General features: G+C 38.0%; 1 protein-coding gene across 1 annotated transcript in view; it reads right to left on the bottom strand.

Annotated features, from left to right (window-relative positions):
• The window catches only part of VPS53 (VPS53 subunit of GARP complex), a 269,084-nt gene that overhangs the window by 140,737 nt on the left and 109,389 nt on the right, over nt 1-18,958 (bottom strand). The window contains exons 5-7 of the mRNA XM_077165441.1: nt 17,556-17,642; nt 13,741-13,856; nt 11,997-12,116 (exon numbers count right to left, since the gene is read on the bottom strand). Coding sequence (XP_077021556.1) covers nt 11,997-12,116; nt 13,741-13,856; nt 17,556-17,642 — 323 coding nt within the window. The remainder of the gene's footprint in view (nt 1-11,996; nt 12,117-13,740; nt 13,857-17,555; nt 17,643-18,958) is intronic.

The following is an 18,958-nucleotide window of genomic DNA, read 5'->3' as shown; positions in this document are numbered from 1 at the left end:
CATTACATGTTCACTAAAATAAATAAATAAATAAATAAATAAATGGTGCCAAGAGAACTGGATATCCACATGCAAAAGAATGAAAGAAGATCCATATCTCACACCCTATACAAAAATTAACTCAAAATGGATGAAAAACCTAAACATTAGATCTAAGACCATAAAATTTTTAGAAGAAAATGTAGGGAAATATCTTATAAATCTTATAATAGGAGGCGGTTTCCTAGACCTTACACCCAAAGCAAGGGCATTGAAGAAATAAATAGATAAATGGAAACTCCTCAAAATTAAACACTTTTGTGCACCAAGGAACTTCACCAAGAAAGTAAAAAGACAGCCTACACAATGAGAGACAATATTTGGAAACAATATATCAGCTAAAGGTCTAGAGAGATTGTTCAACTCAACAACAAAAAGACAGACAACCCAATTACAAAATGGGCAAAAGACATGAACAGACACTTCTCAGAAGAGGGAATACAAATGACTAAAAGACACATGAAAAGATGCTCAACTTCCCTGACTATTAGGGAAATGCAAATCAAAACCACAATGAGATATTATCTCACACCCATGAGAATGGCTATTATCAATAAAACAGAAAACGACAAGTGCTGGAGAGGATGTGGAGAAAGAGGCACACTTATCCCCTGTTGGTGGGAATGTCAAATGGTACAACTGCTGTGGAAGGCAGTTTGGCGGTTCTTCAGGAAGCTAGGTATAGAACTGCCATATGATCTAGCAACACCATTGCTAGGTATCTACACAGAGGACATGAGGGCAGGGATCCAAACGGACATTTGCACACCAATGTTTATAGCAGCATTATTTATAGTTGCCAAGAGATGGAAACGGCCCAAATGTCCATCAACAGAAGAGTGGCTAAACAAGCTGTGGTATATGCATACAATGGAATATTATGCAGCTATAAGACAGAATAAAGTTATGAAGTATGTAACAACATGGATGGACCTTGAGGACATTATGCTAAGTGAGATTAGCCTGAAACAAAAGGACAACTACTGTATGGTCTCACTGACATGAACTAACATTAGTGAATGAAACTGGAGAATTTCAGTTAAGAACAGAGACCATCATGCGATAGAAGTAGGGTAGATACTGGGTAACTGGAGCTGAAGGGCTATAGATCGTGCAACAGGACTGATTGTAAAAATTCAGAAATGGATAGCACAATACTACCAAACTGTAATACAATAATGTTAGTACACTAAGTGAAGCTGAATGTGAGAATGATAGAGGGAGGAGGACTGGGGGCATAAATAAAATCAGAAGGGAAGATAGATCATAAAGACTGAGAAAGTATAATCTAGGAATGCCTAGAGTGTACAACAACAGTGACTAAATGTACAAATTTACAAATGTTTTTGCATGAGGAAGAACAAAGGAATGTCAGCGTTGCAGGGTGCTGAAAATAGATGGTAAATTCATATTTTAAAACTTTAACTTATGTGTGAGACTAAAGCAAAAAATGTTTATTTGATGCAAAATTTATATTTTGACTAGTGCATTTCCTAATATAACTTATGTGTACAGTTTAATTAAACACCATAAGTTCATGGAACCTTGAGTAGGGCATGGAATTTTGTAGGTTTGTCCAGAGTGATGCCCCAATAAATCCCAGAGTGATTTGAACAGCAAATAAAAAAGCATTTGCAAAGTCCCCTTTGGGGTATGGCGAGAAAAGGGAAAATTCAACTTCCCATGTGGAGAATTCCTGATATCCTCACAAGCAGTAGAGACAACGGAATCAATAGGCTGAGCCCTCAATCTTGGGGTTCATTCATATGAAACTTATCCCTGAAAAGGATAGGCTAAGCCTATTTAAAATCAGGCCTGAAAGTCACCCCCAGAGAATCTCTTTTGTAGCTCAGATATGGCCTCTCTCTTGCTCAGCCGACACGACAAGCAAATTCACTGCCCTCCCCCTCTCTACATGGGACATGACTGCCAGGGGTAAAAATCTCCTTGGCAATGCGGGACAGAAATCCTAGAATGAGCTGGGACTCAGCATGAAGGGATTGAGAAAACCTTCTCAACCCAAAAGGGGAAGAGAGAAATGAGACAATATAAAGTGTCAATGGCTGAGAGATTTCAAACAGAGTCAAGAGGTTATTCTGGAGGTTATTCTTACGCATTATAAAGATATCACCTTTTTAGTTAAGGTATAATGGAGAGGCTGGAGGGAACTGCCTGAAAATGTAAAGCTGTGTTCCAGTAGCCATGTTTCTTGAAGATGACTGTATAGTGATATAGCTTTCGTAATGTAACTGTGTGTGTGAAAACCCTGGGTGTGATGCTCGTTTTATCTACCTTACGTACAGATGTTTGGGTTAAAAATACATAAATGGGACTTCCGGAGAAGATGGCGGCTTAGTAAGACGCGTGGGTCTTAGTTCCTCCTCCAGAAAAGCAACTAAAGAAACAGAAACAATACGAAACAGCTCCCGGAGCCACGACAGAGACCAAAAAGACAGCGTACCCTATTCTGGAACAGCTGAACGGGCAGGGAGAATCCGCTGCGGTGAGATACCCGAGGGGCGCGCGTTTTCCCGGCCGGGACGGCTGGCGACTGGGGTCCCCTCCACGCACGTGGCTCCCCGGTCTGACTGGGAACGTTGGATAGTGGGGCCCTCCCGCCATGCTTGGCGTCTCGGGCCAGCTGGGCAATTTGGACCGGCACTCCCCCAAACCACGGCGGCCAGCGACCCCCCCTCTATGCGCGGTTTCCCGGGCCATCTGTGAGATTCGGATTGGCAAGTTAAAGGAGCCACAGCATCTTTTACTGGTGGGACCCGCAGACAGACGAGCGCCACGAGCCCCACCTACTGGGCAGGAAAAGAAAAACAGAGCCCAGAGATTTCACAGAAAAACCTTTCAACCAGCCAGGTCCCACACCCAGGGAAATCTGATCAAATGCCCAGACACCAGCAGAAAATAATGGATGACGCTCGGAAAATGGAAGATATGGCCCAGTCAAAGGAACAAACCAATAGTTCAAATGAGATACAGGAGCTGAGACAACTAATGCTGAATATACGAACAGAAATGGAAAAACTCTTCAAAAACCAAATCAATAAATTGAGGGAGGACATGAAGAAGACATGGGATGAACAAAAAGAAGAAATAGAAAATCTGAAAAAACAAATCACAGAACTTATGGGAGTGAAGGACAAAGAAGAAAAAATGGAAAAAACAATGGATACCTACAATGGTAGATCTAAAGAGACAGAAGCTACAATTAGTGAACTGGAGGATGGAACATCTGAATTCCAAAAAGAAACAGAAACTATAGGGAAAAGAATGGAAAAACTTGAGCAGGGGATCAGGGAACTGAAGGACAATATGAAGCGCACAAATATACGTGTTGTGGGTGTCCCAGAAGGAGAAGAGAAGAGAAAAGGAGGAGAAAAACTAATGGAAGAAATTATCACTGAAAATTTCCCAACTCTTACGAAAGACCTAAATTTACAGATCCAAGAAGTGCAGCGCACCCCAAAGAGAATAGACCCAAATAGGCATTCTCCAAGACACTTACTAGTTAGAATGTCAGAGGTCAAAGAGAAAGAGAGGATCTTGAAAGCAGCAAGAGAAAAACAATCTGTCACATACAAGGGAAACCCAATAAGACTATGTGTAGATTTCTCAGCAGAAACCATGGAAGCTAGAAGACAGTAGGATGATATATTTAAATTACTAAAAGAGAAAAACTGCCAACCAAGACTCCTATATCCAGCAAAATTGTCCTTCAAAAATGAAGGAGAAATTAAAATATTTATAGACAAAAAGTCACTGAGAGAATTTGTGACCAAGAGACCAGCTCTGCAAGAAATACTAAAGGGAGCACTAGAGTCAGATACGAAAAGACAGAAGAGAGAGGTATGGAGTAAAGTGTAGAAAGAAGGAAAATCAGATATGATATATATAATACAAAAGCCAAAATGTTAGAGGAAAATATTATCCAAATAGTAATAACACTAAAAGTTAATGGACTGAATTTCCCAATCAAAAGACAAAGAATGGCAGAATGGATTACGACCCAGCAATACCACTGCTAGGTATCTACTCAAAGGACTTAAGGGCAAAGACACAGACGGACATTTGCACACCAGTGTTTATAGCAGCATTATCTACAATTGCAAAGAGATGGAAACAGCCAAAATGTCCATCAACAGACGAGTGGCTAAACAAACTGTGGCGTATACCTACGATGGAATATTATGCAGCTTTAAGACAGACTAAACTTATGAAGCATGTAATAACATGGATGGACCTAGAGAACATTATGCTGAGTGAGTCTAGCCAAAAACTAAAGGACAAATACTGTATGGTCCCACTGATGTGAACTGACATTCGAGAATCAGCTTGGAATATATCATTGGTAACAGAGACCAGCAGGAGTTAGAAACAGGGTAAGATAATGGGTAACTGGAGCTGAAGGGATACAGACTGTGCAACAGGACTAGATACAAAAACTCAAAAATGGACAGCACAATAATACCTAAGTGTAATGTAACTATGTTGGAACACTGAATGAAGCTGCACCTGAAATATAGTTTTTTGTTTGTTTGTTTGTATCTTTTGTTTTTGTTTTTTTTCTTTTCCCTTTTTTTACATATATATTTTTTATTAGTATTATTATTTTAATTCTCTTCTCTATATTAACATTCTATATCTTTTTCTGCTGTTTTGCTAGTTCTTTTCTTAAATCGATGCAAATGTACTAAGAAATGATGATCATACATCTATGTGATGATACTAAGAATTACTGAGTGCATGTGTAGAATGGAATGATTTCTAAATGTTGTGTTAATTTCTTTTCTTTTTTTTGATTAATAAAAAAAGAATTAAAAAAATACATAAATGATAGGGGTACAAATGTTAAAAAATAAATTTAGTAGATTGAAATGCTAGTGATCAATGAAAGGGGTATGGTATGTATGAATTTTTTTCTGTTGTATTTTTATTTCTTTTTCTGAATTGATGCAAATGTTCTAAGAAATGATCATGATGATGAGTATACAACTATGTGATGGTATTGTAAGTTATTGACTATATATCAAGAACGGAATGACCATATGGTAAGAATGTTCGTGTTTGTATGTTGCTATGTTTAAAAAATAAATAAAAAAATAAGTTGGATGGTTGAAATGTCATCCTGACCGAAAGGGGGAAAAGAAGTGTAACAAATAAGATAGCAGTGGCTGAGAGAGTTCAAATAGAGTCGAGAGGTTATATTGGAGGTCACTCTTATGCAAGGTTCATTGGAGATTGCTACTCTCATAGTTTGCCAAATCCCAAACAAAACCACTCCTGCCAAACCTAGGGCATTATACAAGATTCTACAATGGTTTCATGCACTAGGGTAACCTTCCAAAACCTACAGCCTCCAGATAGGTCCCTGGACCAGATAGGTCCTGAAATGCAAAGGGGCCAACCTCTCTAGAACATCAACTAGTTTTGTCCTCCTATCCCACATTATCGACAGCTCCTTCCAATATGAAAAGACTAGAATGTGCACAGCCCAAATACCTATCAAGAGTAGGAGAAAGATCAAACGTGATGGTAGAGTTATATAGAGAAGGTACGGTTTAACAAATCAGTACGATTCCTGTATCATTATATTGATATTTCTTTTAGTTTCCAGTATCTTAGAGCAGCTAGAAGTAAAAATTTAAAATTTTTGAATTGTAGGCCATACCAAATTCTGAAATCTGTTCTACAACTAATTGTTGAAATGCGTCTTGAAATTTATTGCTTTTTTGTATATACATTATTTTTCATTAAAAAAAGAGAAAAAAAGTGGATTGTGATGATAAATGCACAGTTATATGAGGATATTGTGAACCACAGACTATACACTTTGGATGATTATACCATATATGTCTATATAATATGCAGCAATAAAAAAAAAGTTGGATTGTTGAAATAAAACTTAACAGCTGGGCTGTTCTAGTTTGCTAGCTGCTGGAATACAATATACCAGAAATGGAATGGCTTTTAAAAGGGAAATTTAATGAGTTGCTTTTTACAGTTCTAAGGCCGAGAAAATGTCCCAATCAAAACAAGTCTATAGAAATGTCCAATTGAAGGCATCCGGGGAAAGATACCTTGGTTCAAGAAGGCCAATGAAGTTCAAGGTTTCTCTCTCATTGGAAAGGCACATGGCGAACACAGTCACTGTTTCTCTCTCAGCTGGAAAGGCACATGGCAAGCAAGGCATCATCTGCTACTTTCTCTCCTGGCTTCCTGTTTCATGAAGCTCCCAAGGAGGCATTTTCCTTCTTCATCTCCAAGGGTCGCTGGCTTGTGGACTCTCTGCTTCGTGGTGCTGCAGCATTCTCTGCTCTCTGAGTCTCTTATTCCCCTTTTATAGGACTCCAATAAACCAATCAAGACCCACCCAAACGGGTGGAGACACGTCGTCCCCTAATCCAGTTTAACAACCACTCTTGACTAAATCGCATCATCCAGGGAGATGATCCAATCACAGTTTCAAACATACAGTATTGAACAGGGATTGTTCCATTTTTATGAAATGGAATTTTGATTAAAACATGGCTTTTCTAGGGGCCATACTTCCTTTCAAACCAGCACATGGGCCAAAGAGCAGAACAGGCACAATTTAAGAATGAATTAAAACAGGAAAACTGTGCTGAGGAATTCTCTCAGAAGGCAACTCAAAAAGACAGAGATGGAAAATGCAAAAGAAAATTAAGAAATATGGCAGCAGATCCAGAAGTTCCAATATTCATATACTAGGAAGTCCAAAAAGAAAGAATAGACAGAACAAAGCATAGAGATTATTTAAAAAAAAAAAATTGAGAGAGAGAGATTACTCTCTCAGAATTTGAGAGACTCATGAGTTCTCAGACTAAGGATACAATAAGTAGATCTATGTCCTTGTCCTAATAAAATTCCTGAGTCCTCCCCCATTCCCCCAAATCACAATGCTTCCAGAGCAATATAAAATTAAACAAAAATGTTATCTTATAAAGGAAAAAGTACCAGATTGACTTCAGATTTTTAATAGGTAACAAAAAAATGCCAGTCAATAGAATAAGATCTCCAGAGTGCTGAGAAGAACAAGTTTTGAAAGCATAATACTATATCTAGTCAAACTATTATTTATGAAACTATTATTCATTTTCAATGAAATAATGCAGTGTCACATGCAAAAGATTCCACCCATTATTCCTCTCTTAAAGAATAACCAGATGATATATTTCAGCAAGAAAAAAAAGAAGTGGTGAGGGAGGAAAAGGGCACAATTTCCTGTTAAGGCTATATGAATACTTATTGTAAAGACAAACAAAAAAACAAATAAATAATAATCCAGAACTAAAACCCTAGATGATAAAATAAACATGAGAGGTGATAAGAATGATCTGAGGAGTAAAAAACAAGCAAATGTTTTTTTACTCATTCATTCATTCCATAAATATTTATTGAGCATCTACTATGAGCCAGGCACTATTAAATACCAGGAATACAACCACGAATAAAAAGGGTCAAAGTTGCTATCTTCTGGAACTTTATGTTCTGGTAGGGAAGGTAAATGATAATCTAAACATATAAGTAATTGTAGTACATGTTAATGGGTTTTAGTATTGAAGATAAAAATAGGATGGAAGGCGTGCTGATTTGAAAGGATCTGTGTGCCCCAGAAAAGCCATGTCTTAATCCTAATCCAATCTTGTGGGAGCAATCATTCTTTTTAAACCCTATTCAGCACTGTATGCTGGAAACCTGATTAGATTATTAAATGTGACTAGCCCAATGTTGAATAGGAGATGTGACTCCATCTATTTTACTTGAGTCTTGATTAGTTTACTGGAATCCTTTAAAAGAGGAAGTATTTTGGAGAAAGTCCCTTTTTAGAATAACGAGAGTACCATAAAGCAGAGAGCCTACACAGCCAGAGACTTTTGGAGATGCAGAAGAAAAATGCCCCTGGTAGAGCTCATGAAACAAGAAGCCTGGAGAGAAAGATAGCAGATGCTGCCATGTTCACCATGTGCCTTCCCAGTTAAGAGAAAAATCCTGAACATCATCGGCCTTCTTGAACCAAGGTATCTTTACCTGGATGCCTTAGATTAAACATTTCTATAGCCTTGCTTTAATTTGGACATTTTCATAGCCTTAGAACATGTTAACTTGAAACTTAATAAATTCCCCCTTTTAAAAGCCCTTCTGTGTCTGGTATATTGCATTCCTGGCAGCTAGCAAACTAGAACAGAAGGTAAAAAGTAGGAAAAGGACAAAGAAAGATATTTCACATAGAAATAAGGTACATGCCACCAAAAATACGTTGAGTCACAAATCTAATTTATGGACCTTCTAAATATAAATAAATAGTTTCTAAATATAAAAAGTGAAACTGACAGAAAATCAGGAGAAACTGATGAACTACAATCATTATTTTAACAAGTTTTTCTCAGAAATTAGCATATTAAAAGATTAAAATATATAGGCTAAGAAAGGTTTGAATAACAGAATTAACAACTTAACCTATAGTGATATATAGAAGTTTGTGGAAAGCAGAGGGCCCATTATTTTCAAACACACTATCACATTAACAAAAAATAACAATGTATTAGGCCACAAAGAAAATTTAAATGCCAGAAAGTACAATCAGGCCATATTCACACATCACAATATAATTAAATTAGATATTAACTACAAAAATATGACCAAAAATAATATATAAGAACACATAGGAATTTTTAAAACATACTTGTAAAACATTCTTAGGTTAAAAAGGAGAGAAAAACAGAAATGATAAACTATTTAGAAAAGTATAAGCTTAAAAGCACTAAATTCCAAAATTAGTGGGATGGCAAAGCCATTCAGTGGAGAATTTTATGACATCAAATTAAATGACAAATACTAAAATAAATCCAAATAAAACAAAGGGAAGAAATTAATAAAGATATGAGAAGAAATCAGTGAAAGAGAAAATAGTAACAAAGAGCCAATCGATATTTGAGAAGACCACGGTATCCCACTACCTTATGACAAATCTGATTAAAAGACAGAGATAGAAAGGGGGGGCAGGTAAACAACAAAATCAAAATGGGAACAAACTACAGCTATAGATAAGATTTTAAAATTCTAAGGGAATGTCATATACAACTTTATACCAACAAATTTAAAAACCTAAACAAAAAGGATAGCTTTCAAAAACACATGGAGTCCCAAAACTGACCCAAAAAGATGTAGAAAACCTTAATAGATCAATTATCATAGAAGAAATGGAAAGGACTGCCAAAGATCTGCCTCTAAAACAGGTAGTCAGCCCAGATGATTTTACAAGCAAGTTCTACGAGATCTGGCAAAGAATTAACATTCAGCCTATACAGAGAATGCCTACAAATCAATAAGAAAGGGATAAAAAACTCAAGAGACAAAAAGTCAAGGGATATAAATAGGACTTCATAGAGGAAATGCAAATGGCCAATAATCAAGTGGAAATTAAAGCAACTAGATACCATTTTTCATCCATCAGCTGCATAAAAGTAAAAACAGTCTGACAGTACCATGGTGTGTTGTGAACCTGGGGAAATAAGTACTTGCATACTGTGCAGACAGCATAATAAATAAATAAAGTATTTTTGGAGGGCAAATGGGCAGTAGTTATGTAAATTTTAAATGCACATAATCCCTTCTATTCTAAAGAAATGTTCTATTCTAAAGAAATCTATTCTAAAGGAATACTCATACATGTGCAAAAGAGGGTGTATTTTTTTTTTTTTTTTAACATGGGCAGGCACCGGGGAACGAACCCGGGTCCTCGGGCATGGCAGGCAAGCATTCTTACCTGCTAAGCCACCGTGGCCCGCCCAAGAGGGTATATTTTAAAAACTAGAAACATGCCATTTAGTGATAGGAAAATGATTAAATAATCTATGGTATATTATACAGTGGAATTCTACACATCAATTAAAAGCATGAAGTAGGTCTATACATATAGATGTGGAAAAATCTTTAGGATACATTTTTCTTTCTTTTTTTTTTTTTTTACATGGGCAGGCACCGGGAATTGAACCCAGGTCCTCTGGCATCGCAGACAAGCATTCCTGCCTGCTGAGCCACCGTGGCCCTAAGATACATTTTAAAGTTAAAAAGGAAAGCAAGTTCCAGGATGAAACAGATGGCATGAAACCATTTATTTAAAGCAAAACAGAAAAAACTAAACCACAGACTAAAACTATAGATTTATGAGATTCTACAGATAAAAATCTGGAGAGATACACATTAAATTGATAATAGTCACTACATCTAAGGAGGACACTGGGATTTGATGTGGTAGCTCAAGGGAACTTAAGTTTTATCAGTATGTTGACTTTATTAAAGAAAATGTGCATATGAATTACTTATGTAATTAAAATAAAGAAACTTAAGGGAAGATAAGCCTGTAGCAAATCTGGACTTATTAAAAAGGCAGGGCTGAAAATAATGGCTGCTTCTAAGTACCAGCCTCTTGTTTCTTCTTTGCAGCAAGAAAGATCTGGATTTTCAATCATGATTGTCTCTGCCTTCACAGTATTTTTCCTGCTGCCATTTCTAAAGAATAGAAAAGGCATTAATTCACCACCCCTCATCCTCCTATAGAATCCTCATCAAGTTTCTAAGTACCTATCCTTTTTTCTATTTTACTTGAATCTGGGATTCAAACTTGACATTGGTGAGAAGAGAGAGCAACATTATAAGAGAGCAAGTCATTACTGGGCCACATCTGAAGTTTCAATGGCAGACTACATTTCCCAAAGATTGCCACTGATTTCTCCCATCCTACACAGTCTGTCTACCAATGTGACTTCAACACTTCTCTAATTGGGGGGTGATATGAAGGGTCTATGTTTCCACTCCTTGAATTTTGGCAGACTTGTGACTAAAGCAGAAGTAATGCTACGTGACTTCCAACTCCTGGTTCTCTTGGGATGCTCATTCTTGGAACTCTCACTGGAGGAAGCCTAACCAGTCCATAAAGAACAACCCAGAATATCAGCCCTCAGCCCCAGCTGAGCTCCCAGCTGGCAGCAAGCACCCATTTACCAGCCATGAAGCCCCGTTTTGAGCTGCCCCAGTTAATGATGCACAAAGTGAAGACCAAGTTGTTCCCACTGAGCATAGAGCAAAATTACATGAGCAAAATTGTTTTAAGCCACTAGATTTTGTGGAGGTTAGTTACAAAGAAATGGATAACTGCAAGTTTCTCTTATAAATATGGGAAACTTAGAGTAGTCTATATATATAATTCATTTAAGGCCATTCCAATGATGCCAGGTGTGGTAGTTTGATTTGGGTGTCAACTTGGCTAGGTGAAGGTGCCTAGTTCTATTGCTGTGGACATGAGCCAATGGCATGTGAACCTCATCTGTTGCTCATTACATCTCAGTCGGCTAGGAGGTGTGCCTGCTGGAATGAATGATGTTTGATTTAATTGGCTGGCGCTTAAATGAGAGCGCTCAACATAGCACAGCCAAAGCAGCTCAGCATATCTCATCTCAGCACTCCCAGCTCAGCCCAGGCCTTTGGAGATGCAGAAAGGAATCACCCCGGGAAAAGTTGTTTGGAACCCAGAGGCCTGGAGAGAAGGCCAGCAGAGATCACCCTGTGCCTTCCCATGTAAGAAAGAACCTCAGTTGAAAGTTAGCTACCTTTCCTCTGAACTAAATAACTAACTAAATATTTCTTTAACTACATAAATCACCTTTTATTGAAAGCCAATACATCTCTGGTGTGTTGCACTCCGGCAGCTAATACACTAGAACACCAGGCAACCATCTAACTATAGGTAGTTTTAGAAGACATGGTAAGGAGTTGGCAACCTGTGTTAGATTGAGTTAGATCAGACGACATCTAAGGTTTCTTCCTACAATAAGAGTCTAATGAATATACTGAGCTCAGTGTTCAAGCACTTCCTAACACCGTCTCTTCTTAAGGGAAGATCATTTTCTCCAATGACATTTTACCTTTCAGAAAGCTGCCGGATCTGTGGAATTCCCATATACTTGTGGAAGTGCTCCAGAACATTCATTACACCCTGAAGGAGATTAGCAACTTCTCCATACTGTCTTCGCCTGGTCATGGCCCTACAAAGAAATAAGAAGTTGAGAACTCAGAAAAGCCATAAGGACATAAAATACAGATGCATAACAAGCTAGTATGCACTCCAAAATGGGCATCAACTCAACTTAATAAGCATATACTGAGCACTGGATATGTATGATACTGGCACTGGGGAGAAAAAAACAAGACAAGGTTCAAATTCTCAAAGTGACATCAGTTAATAGAGGAGATGTTAATAGAGCCAAATGTACATCTAAGTAGTACTAAGTGGGATAAAGACAGTTTTAATTACAAATACAAGTTATGTGTTGTGAGGGTACAAAAGAATAAGTGGATAATGGATACTTACTGGGGGAGGGAAATCTGGAAAGACTATGGGTTTGGTATTTAGGTTAGATACAATGAGATTAGTAGGCTTTTGACAGAAAACGGGTAGGAATGTTACTATCAGAAGACTATTAATATGGAGAAATCAAACACATTTTCCTAGAGCACAACTAAGGGCATTTATATGTTAACCCAAACATTGGTTTTAAGCCAATATTAAGCAACTCTGTGTCAGTCACGCCAGGTTTCCCTACTGTCAAGGTTAATGAAACTTAAATAAAAGGATGCTGATAAAATCAACAGTTACACACTGCAAGGAAGTATAGAATATTAGATTTAAATTTTTCATTAGGGTTGGCCGTTTAAATTACATTTGTAATTTATGACTTCCCTTGAGGCATTTAAAAAGACAGGTACAAATTCAAGCCAATGTATTATGTTCCTATCATTGCTTGGTCTGATAGTTTTGTGAAGAACACTGAGCATCTGAGGAGAGAGACAAAGGAAACTGCTCTTCCAGTCCCCACTGGCCTGCTGGTCTCACCGATTGCTGCTCCCGGGAGTATGAAGGCTCAGTACAAGGCCTGGGAGAGGTCAAGAACAAGCCAGCTCCTTCCTCCACTTTCCCTCAAAGCTCCCTTCACTCTACCCCAAGACTTTGGATACTGTATCTAAGTTTCTGTGAATATGCGTTCTCTGTCCACACATGGAATCACACTGAGGCTGGAACAGGAGGAATTCTCAGCTTGAGATAGCCCGTAGAAGCAAACTAGAATATCAGAATATTGCTATTAAAGGAGGCTTTGGATGGTTTCTTTTTGATAAACAATCAGTTTGTCCTTTTAATGCCATTTCTATCATCCCCAAAGTTCCACTACCAGTCAAACAGGAAGTAACTGTCTTTTAAAAAGTGGGGGTTTCCATATGATACATTCAATGACAGCACAACTCAGTTTAGAGACTGTGAGGAGTGATTATGGGCCTGAATTCCCTTGTCTGCCTTAATGGCACAGATCTACCCATTGTAAATGACCCACATTCCTGGGGTCATTCCTCATAGGCTTTTTTAGTCTCCTTCTGACTCAATTTCGCCTCACATCAAAGCTTTAGGTCTTTGTTATGGTTTTGATCACCACAGGGCATGAAATAAAAATGGCAATAAATAAATAAATAAAGTAAGAATGGTGACTGAACATTTGAGGCAAATTTGCAGAATGTGGGGTAGGAGAGTGAGACTTTCCTGACTGAGAAGTGAATAAACGTAAGATGCCATTTTCTTTATTTTCTGTGGACCCCAAAAAGAAAGTTGATGTTGCTTACTCAAGAGAATCGACGCCACCTGCCAACATGTGCAAGTGGTTCAGCGTTGTGATTGAGGTGGTCAGATGGCGTTTGGCATGATCTAACTGCTTAATGTCGCGGGTGATTTCTTTAACCTAAATATAGAAAACCACAGGAGAGAAAGGATGGTAAGAATGATGTAAACCCATCTGCAAGTAGCTTCACAAGAAAATAATGCAAATTGAAACAAGGGAAAACATCAGGCTAGCGCTTGGGGAAAACACAAACATTCTCAAAACACAAAATCAAAATAATTTCCAATAAGCCCATTTAAATTCAATTTGGTATTTCTTCAAGAGACTTTCCCCAGGGTTATAAAACCCTCAATTATGAAACTGAAATGAGCTTTATCTTTCACCCCAAATGGAGTTTATTGTTGGAAAAACTGGACTACAAGACTCAAGTACCACACATGCAAGGTCAGACTTGTATCTAAGATTACAAGTATATTTTAGTCACTAAAAATGTAAACTCAGGAATGAAGTGGGACAATAATGTTAATACACTGAATGAAGCTGAATGTGAGAATGATAGAGGGAGGAGGGCTGGGGGCACAAATGAAATCAGAAGGAAAGATAGATGATAAAGACTGAGAAGGTATAATCTAGGCATGCCTAGAGTGTACAACGATAGTGACTAAACTTACAAATTTAAAAATGTTTTTGCATGAGGAAGAACAAAGGAATGTTAATACTTACAATCTCTTTAATGAATAACTGAGTATGGGACAAAAAAAGATCAGGAGTGGTATAATAACTTTATACAGGAGTTTGGTCTAATATTGTAATTACATACTTCTAACACTGCAATCTTTATCATCTTTCCCACCAAAAAAAAATCCCTATGTCTCTTGCTAGGTTCCTTGCTTCAGTCCTATCATCAGGGGATCTTTAATCACAGTGGTAAAGGCCATCCATGACTCTTACCATTCCCTTCACCATTAATCAGTAAATGAATCTTGTATATTCTTCCTCTGCCTTCTATTAAGAACCTGTCCCTTTCTTTCTGCTCTTTATTTAGGCCCTCACTGCTCTGCACAAGAGCTGACTGGTCTCTTCATTCCAAGGATCTCCTATTACTCCTACCATATATCCTATGTTTCTCTAGGCAGAATGAGGTACTTGCTGTTTCTAAACAAAACCATCAATGGTAGGTATGCCAGTTTGAAAGGATTATGCACCATAGAAAAACCATATTTTAATCCTGCTCCGTCTTGTGGAAGCAGCCAATTCTTATAATACCTATTCAGGATTGTAGGTTGGAAACTCGATTAGATTATGTCCACAGAAATGTGACATGCTGAACTGTGGGTATTAATCTTTGACTGGAGGGAGATGTGACTCCACCCATTCCAGGTGGATCTTGATTAGTTTACTGAAATTCTTTAAAAGAGGAAACACTTTAGAAAAAGCTTCAGAGACATGAGAACCACCACTTAGTCAGAGATCCTTGGAGACAAAGAAGGAAAATGCCACAGGGGTATCTTCATGAAACAAGAAGCCTGGAGAGAAGGCTAGCAGACGTCGCCATGTTCACTATGTGCCCTTCTAGTTGAGAGAGAAACCCTGAATGTCATCAGCCTTCTTGAACCAAGGTATCTTTCCCTGGATAGTTTAGATTGGATATTTCTATATTCTTCCTTCAATTTGGACATTTTCACAGCTTTAGAACTGTAAACTTCCAACTTAATAAATGTCCCTTTTTAAAAGCTATTCTGTTTCTGGTATATTGCATTCCAGCAGCTAGCAAACTAGAACAGTAAGTCACACACATGGGGTGCGCAGGCCTTACCAGGGCAGCCTGTCCGAACTAGACTCACATGAGAGCAGTCTGTAAACTAGAATATTTGTTGTTAATTTACTTTAATTATCACCCATGGACAGCCAAAAACAGCACAGCATGCTATGGTAGGCTTTGGAGTCAGGCAGGCCAGGGGCTAAATCCCAGCTCTATCATTTACAAAAACTCTGTGTCCTAGAACAAGTGGCTTAGCTTAACTGAGTCTCAGTTTTCTCATCTATAAAACGGGTAATCAGAAAAATAATAATGATCATAATAGAGTTCATAAGTTTGCTCTGAGGGTTAAATTAGAATACTTGTATAAAGGGATTAGCATAGTATGTGGCACACTGAAAGCGCTCAATACATTCTCTCCTCCTACCTCCTCTTCCTTTTAATAACGCATTGTCCAGAAAAGCTAACTGCTTTAAAATTAAACATCCAGTAACTTTAGAAGCAGCCTACTCAAGCTTAAGTCGCTGCATTCCACCCTCAGCTGGAAAAGGGAATATACTGTCCCAAACTGCAAGTTAGTATCATAAGGATATTGATGAACCAGAAATCTGAATACAACAAACTCTAACAGAAGTCACATCTGATAATCACACTTCAATGGCCCGCAGATGGTGCTGAGTATAGCACATCTTGGGGAAAGGGACCATGACTCTAAGTCCTTCTCTGATCATACTCAACCATTTAATTCTGTTATGAAGCACACATATTAATTGTTATTCCTTTGATGAAATATCTCTTCTCCTTTGACCTCTCACTTGGTTAACTGAGGTCCCTAACATTGCGTGCCTAGGAGTAGGAAGAGAAAAGGCTCATGATAAAAATAGCAACAACAGACACTTATTCAGTGCCTAACTGTGAGTCATGCATTAGCTCACTTAATCCCCACAGCTCTGAGATACAGATATTGACTATAATCTGTATCTACATTAATGTGGACACTAAAGTAGACAGGAGTTAAGTAATTTGCTTAAGGTCACTCAGACACTAAGCAGAGGGACTGGGATCTGAAATTCAAGCAGCCTGACTTCAGAAGCCAGGCTTTGCACTACCATATCACACTGTTTGTTGCCCCTATGCCCTCCAACCAAAGGTGAAAAGGTCTGCTAAAGGTCTAGCCTCCCATCCTATATTCCATATCCTCCCCTATCCTGTCAAATGGTCAATGAAGAGAACTGAAGGGTACATGGAAATGTGAACTCAGATCTGCTCCTGGAGTGTATTATAGGACACCAGGGAGAGAAGCCTGTAAGGATTTGGGAGTTTTTATAAATGACAACAACAACAAAAAGGACATTAATAATAATAGTAATGTTCCATGCATTGAGCAACTAACATGAGCCTAGGACTGTACTCAAAGTTCCTCATACATACAATTCTCACAACAACCCTGTGAGGTAGATGTTTTTATCCTTATTCTACAGTAGAAGCACTTGGAATTCAGAAACATTACGCTAATTAGTCAGAATTTGAACCCAAGATCCAGTCCAGTGTCTAGCAATTCACAGTGCTAGCCTCGGTGAACGTGGACTTCTCAGTCAGCAGAGGCGTCTTCTGGGTACCTCACACAAACTTGTAGAGTTGGAGAAACTAATCAAAATCATAAGCATGCACCATGGGCAAGACGCATCCCACCTCCTGTAACAGTTTTAATGTGATATGAAGTTACACGTTATATTTTTAATTGAGAAATTCATGATATAAACAAATGCTACAGAAAGGAATCCAAAAGGACTAAGATACTATTTTTGGGAAAAGGGAAAAAGAAAATTTTTTCCTATTTAAAAACAGGACTGCAAATGTAGGGCAGCACAGGGTGAGTCACTGTAAGTCTAGCAACTTCTCCTGACTCGTTCTGGAATGTATCCACAGGGGCTTGTTTTAAAGATGAGGAATGATTGTGGTTAATGAGAAGTGGGAGAGAAAGCCCGTTAATTAATATGACTGGGAGAGGAAAACTTCCTCTTTTGATGCAAACAAATTAAGAAGGAACCTAAACTCACCATTTGCTCTGATTTTTCTGCTTTGTCTTTGATATCTTTGATTTTGCCAAAGAGTTGCTGAATAGCTTTCTGGGCCTCTTCAAGTGCCTAGAATAAGAGAAATAAATGAAAAAAACAAGAAGCAATGCAAAACAGTATTGGTCACTACACCATAATCAATTCCAGCCTCCAAAGAAAATTACAATAACATTCTCTTGATTCGTTGTACTTCCATTGAAAATTTTACTCTACCAAAGTAGTAGAAGATAAAGTCCAGCATTTGAATACAGACAAATACTCAGGACTCTAACCAACAAGCAGCATAAAGTTTTAATTTGAAAACTAAACTGTTTCCCTCTATCTCAGTGATTGTTACACGGTATTGACGACAACAAATAGGGCCCTCACATCTGCATCTGTGTGTACACGCATGTATGTGCATAACATGATCTTAAAGCCTATAGAAGGACAAAGGTAGCTCTAAAACGGAGATAGAGGAAGCTATAGATTTTAGATATTTTAGGTGACTGTACCTTTGAAAAAATGAGGACTGTGCATGTGGACACCCAAAGTGTAGAACACCTAATAGATATTTATAGTACTCCATTTGGAAGCCAAAGTAATAAAGTTAGAAAGGGCACTTAAAGCTAATGATGAGCAGAATGTTTCCACTGAAATAAAAATGTAAAAAATGCCTAAGGACAGAAAACAGGTTATAGGCTACCATGGGTGGGGAGCGGGATAGGAAATGGGAAGTTTATGCTTAATGGGTACAGAGTTTGGGGTGATAGGGAAGTTTTGGTAATGGATGGTGGTGACAGTAGCACAGGATCATGAATGAAATTTATACCACTGAATTGTATCCTTGAAAGTGGTTAATATGTGGAAAGTTTTATGTCACATATATGTGCCACAATAAAAATTAAGAAAAAAAAAGATGAATGGCACACATTGAAAGTATTACAAACCAGAGTAGCTTCTGTGCATAGGGGAAGCAATAATATGGGAGTTGTCAGGGTGCTAAAGCAACACACATGTAGAACATATGTACTTATAAAAGATGCAGCTTCAGTCAAAAAGAGTCATGCCTCATTTCATCCATGGCACTTCATTTATTTTGGAATTAAGAGAGGCCTAGCCTAAATGGGCCTCACAAGGCTTTTATAGGATTTCCCTGAGAAGGACACCGTAACAGAGGAAAGCAAAGCTGAGATGAAGGGAAAATGACAAATGCCCAGACAAAATTATATGAACTTTTGCATTCAGCTATACCTAAAGGAAGAGGTACCTCTAGACTACAAACTGTTACATTTTATTTTTCCTTTAGATCTTCAAAATGTAAACTTAAATTGGCGTCTGCAGAAAATTCCTAACTGCTTCTAGGGTTTCCCAGGTGTATACACTTCTTTGTATGCGGGGATTTC

Source organism: Tamandua tetradactyla, chromosome 6 (assembly GCF_023851605.1).
Source record: "Tamandua tetradactyla isolate mTamTet1 chromosome 6, mTamTet1.pri, whole genome shotgun sequence".
NCBI classification, from domain to species: Eukaryota; Metazoa; Chordata; class Mammalia; order Pilosa; family Myrmecophagidae; genus Tamandua; species Tamandua tetradactyla.
The sequence above is the reverse complement of the archived record's forward strand: the minus strand, read 5'-3'. Positions and strand labels throughout refer to the sequence as shown.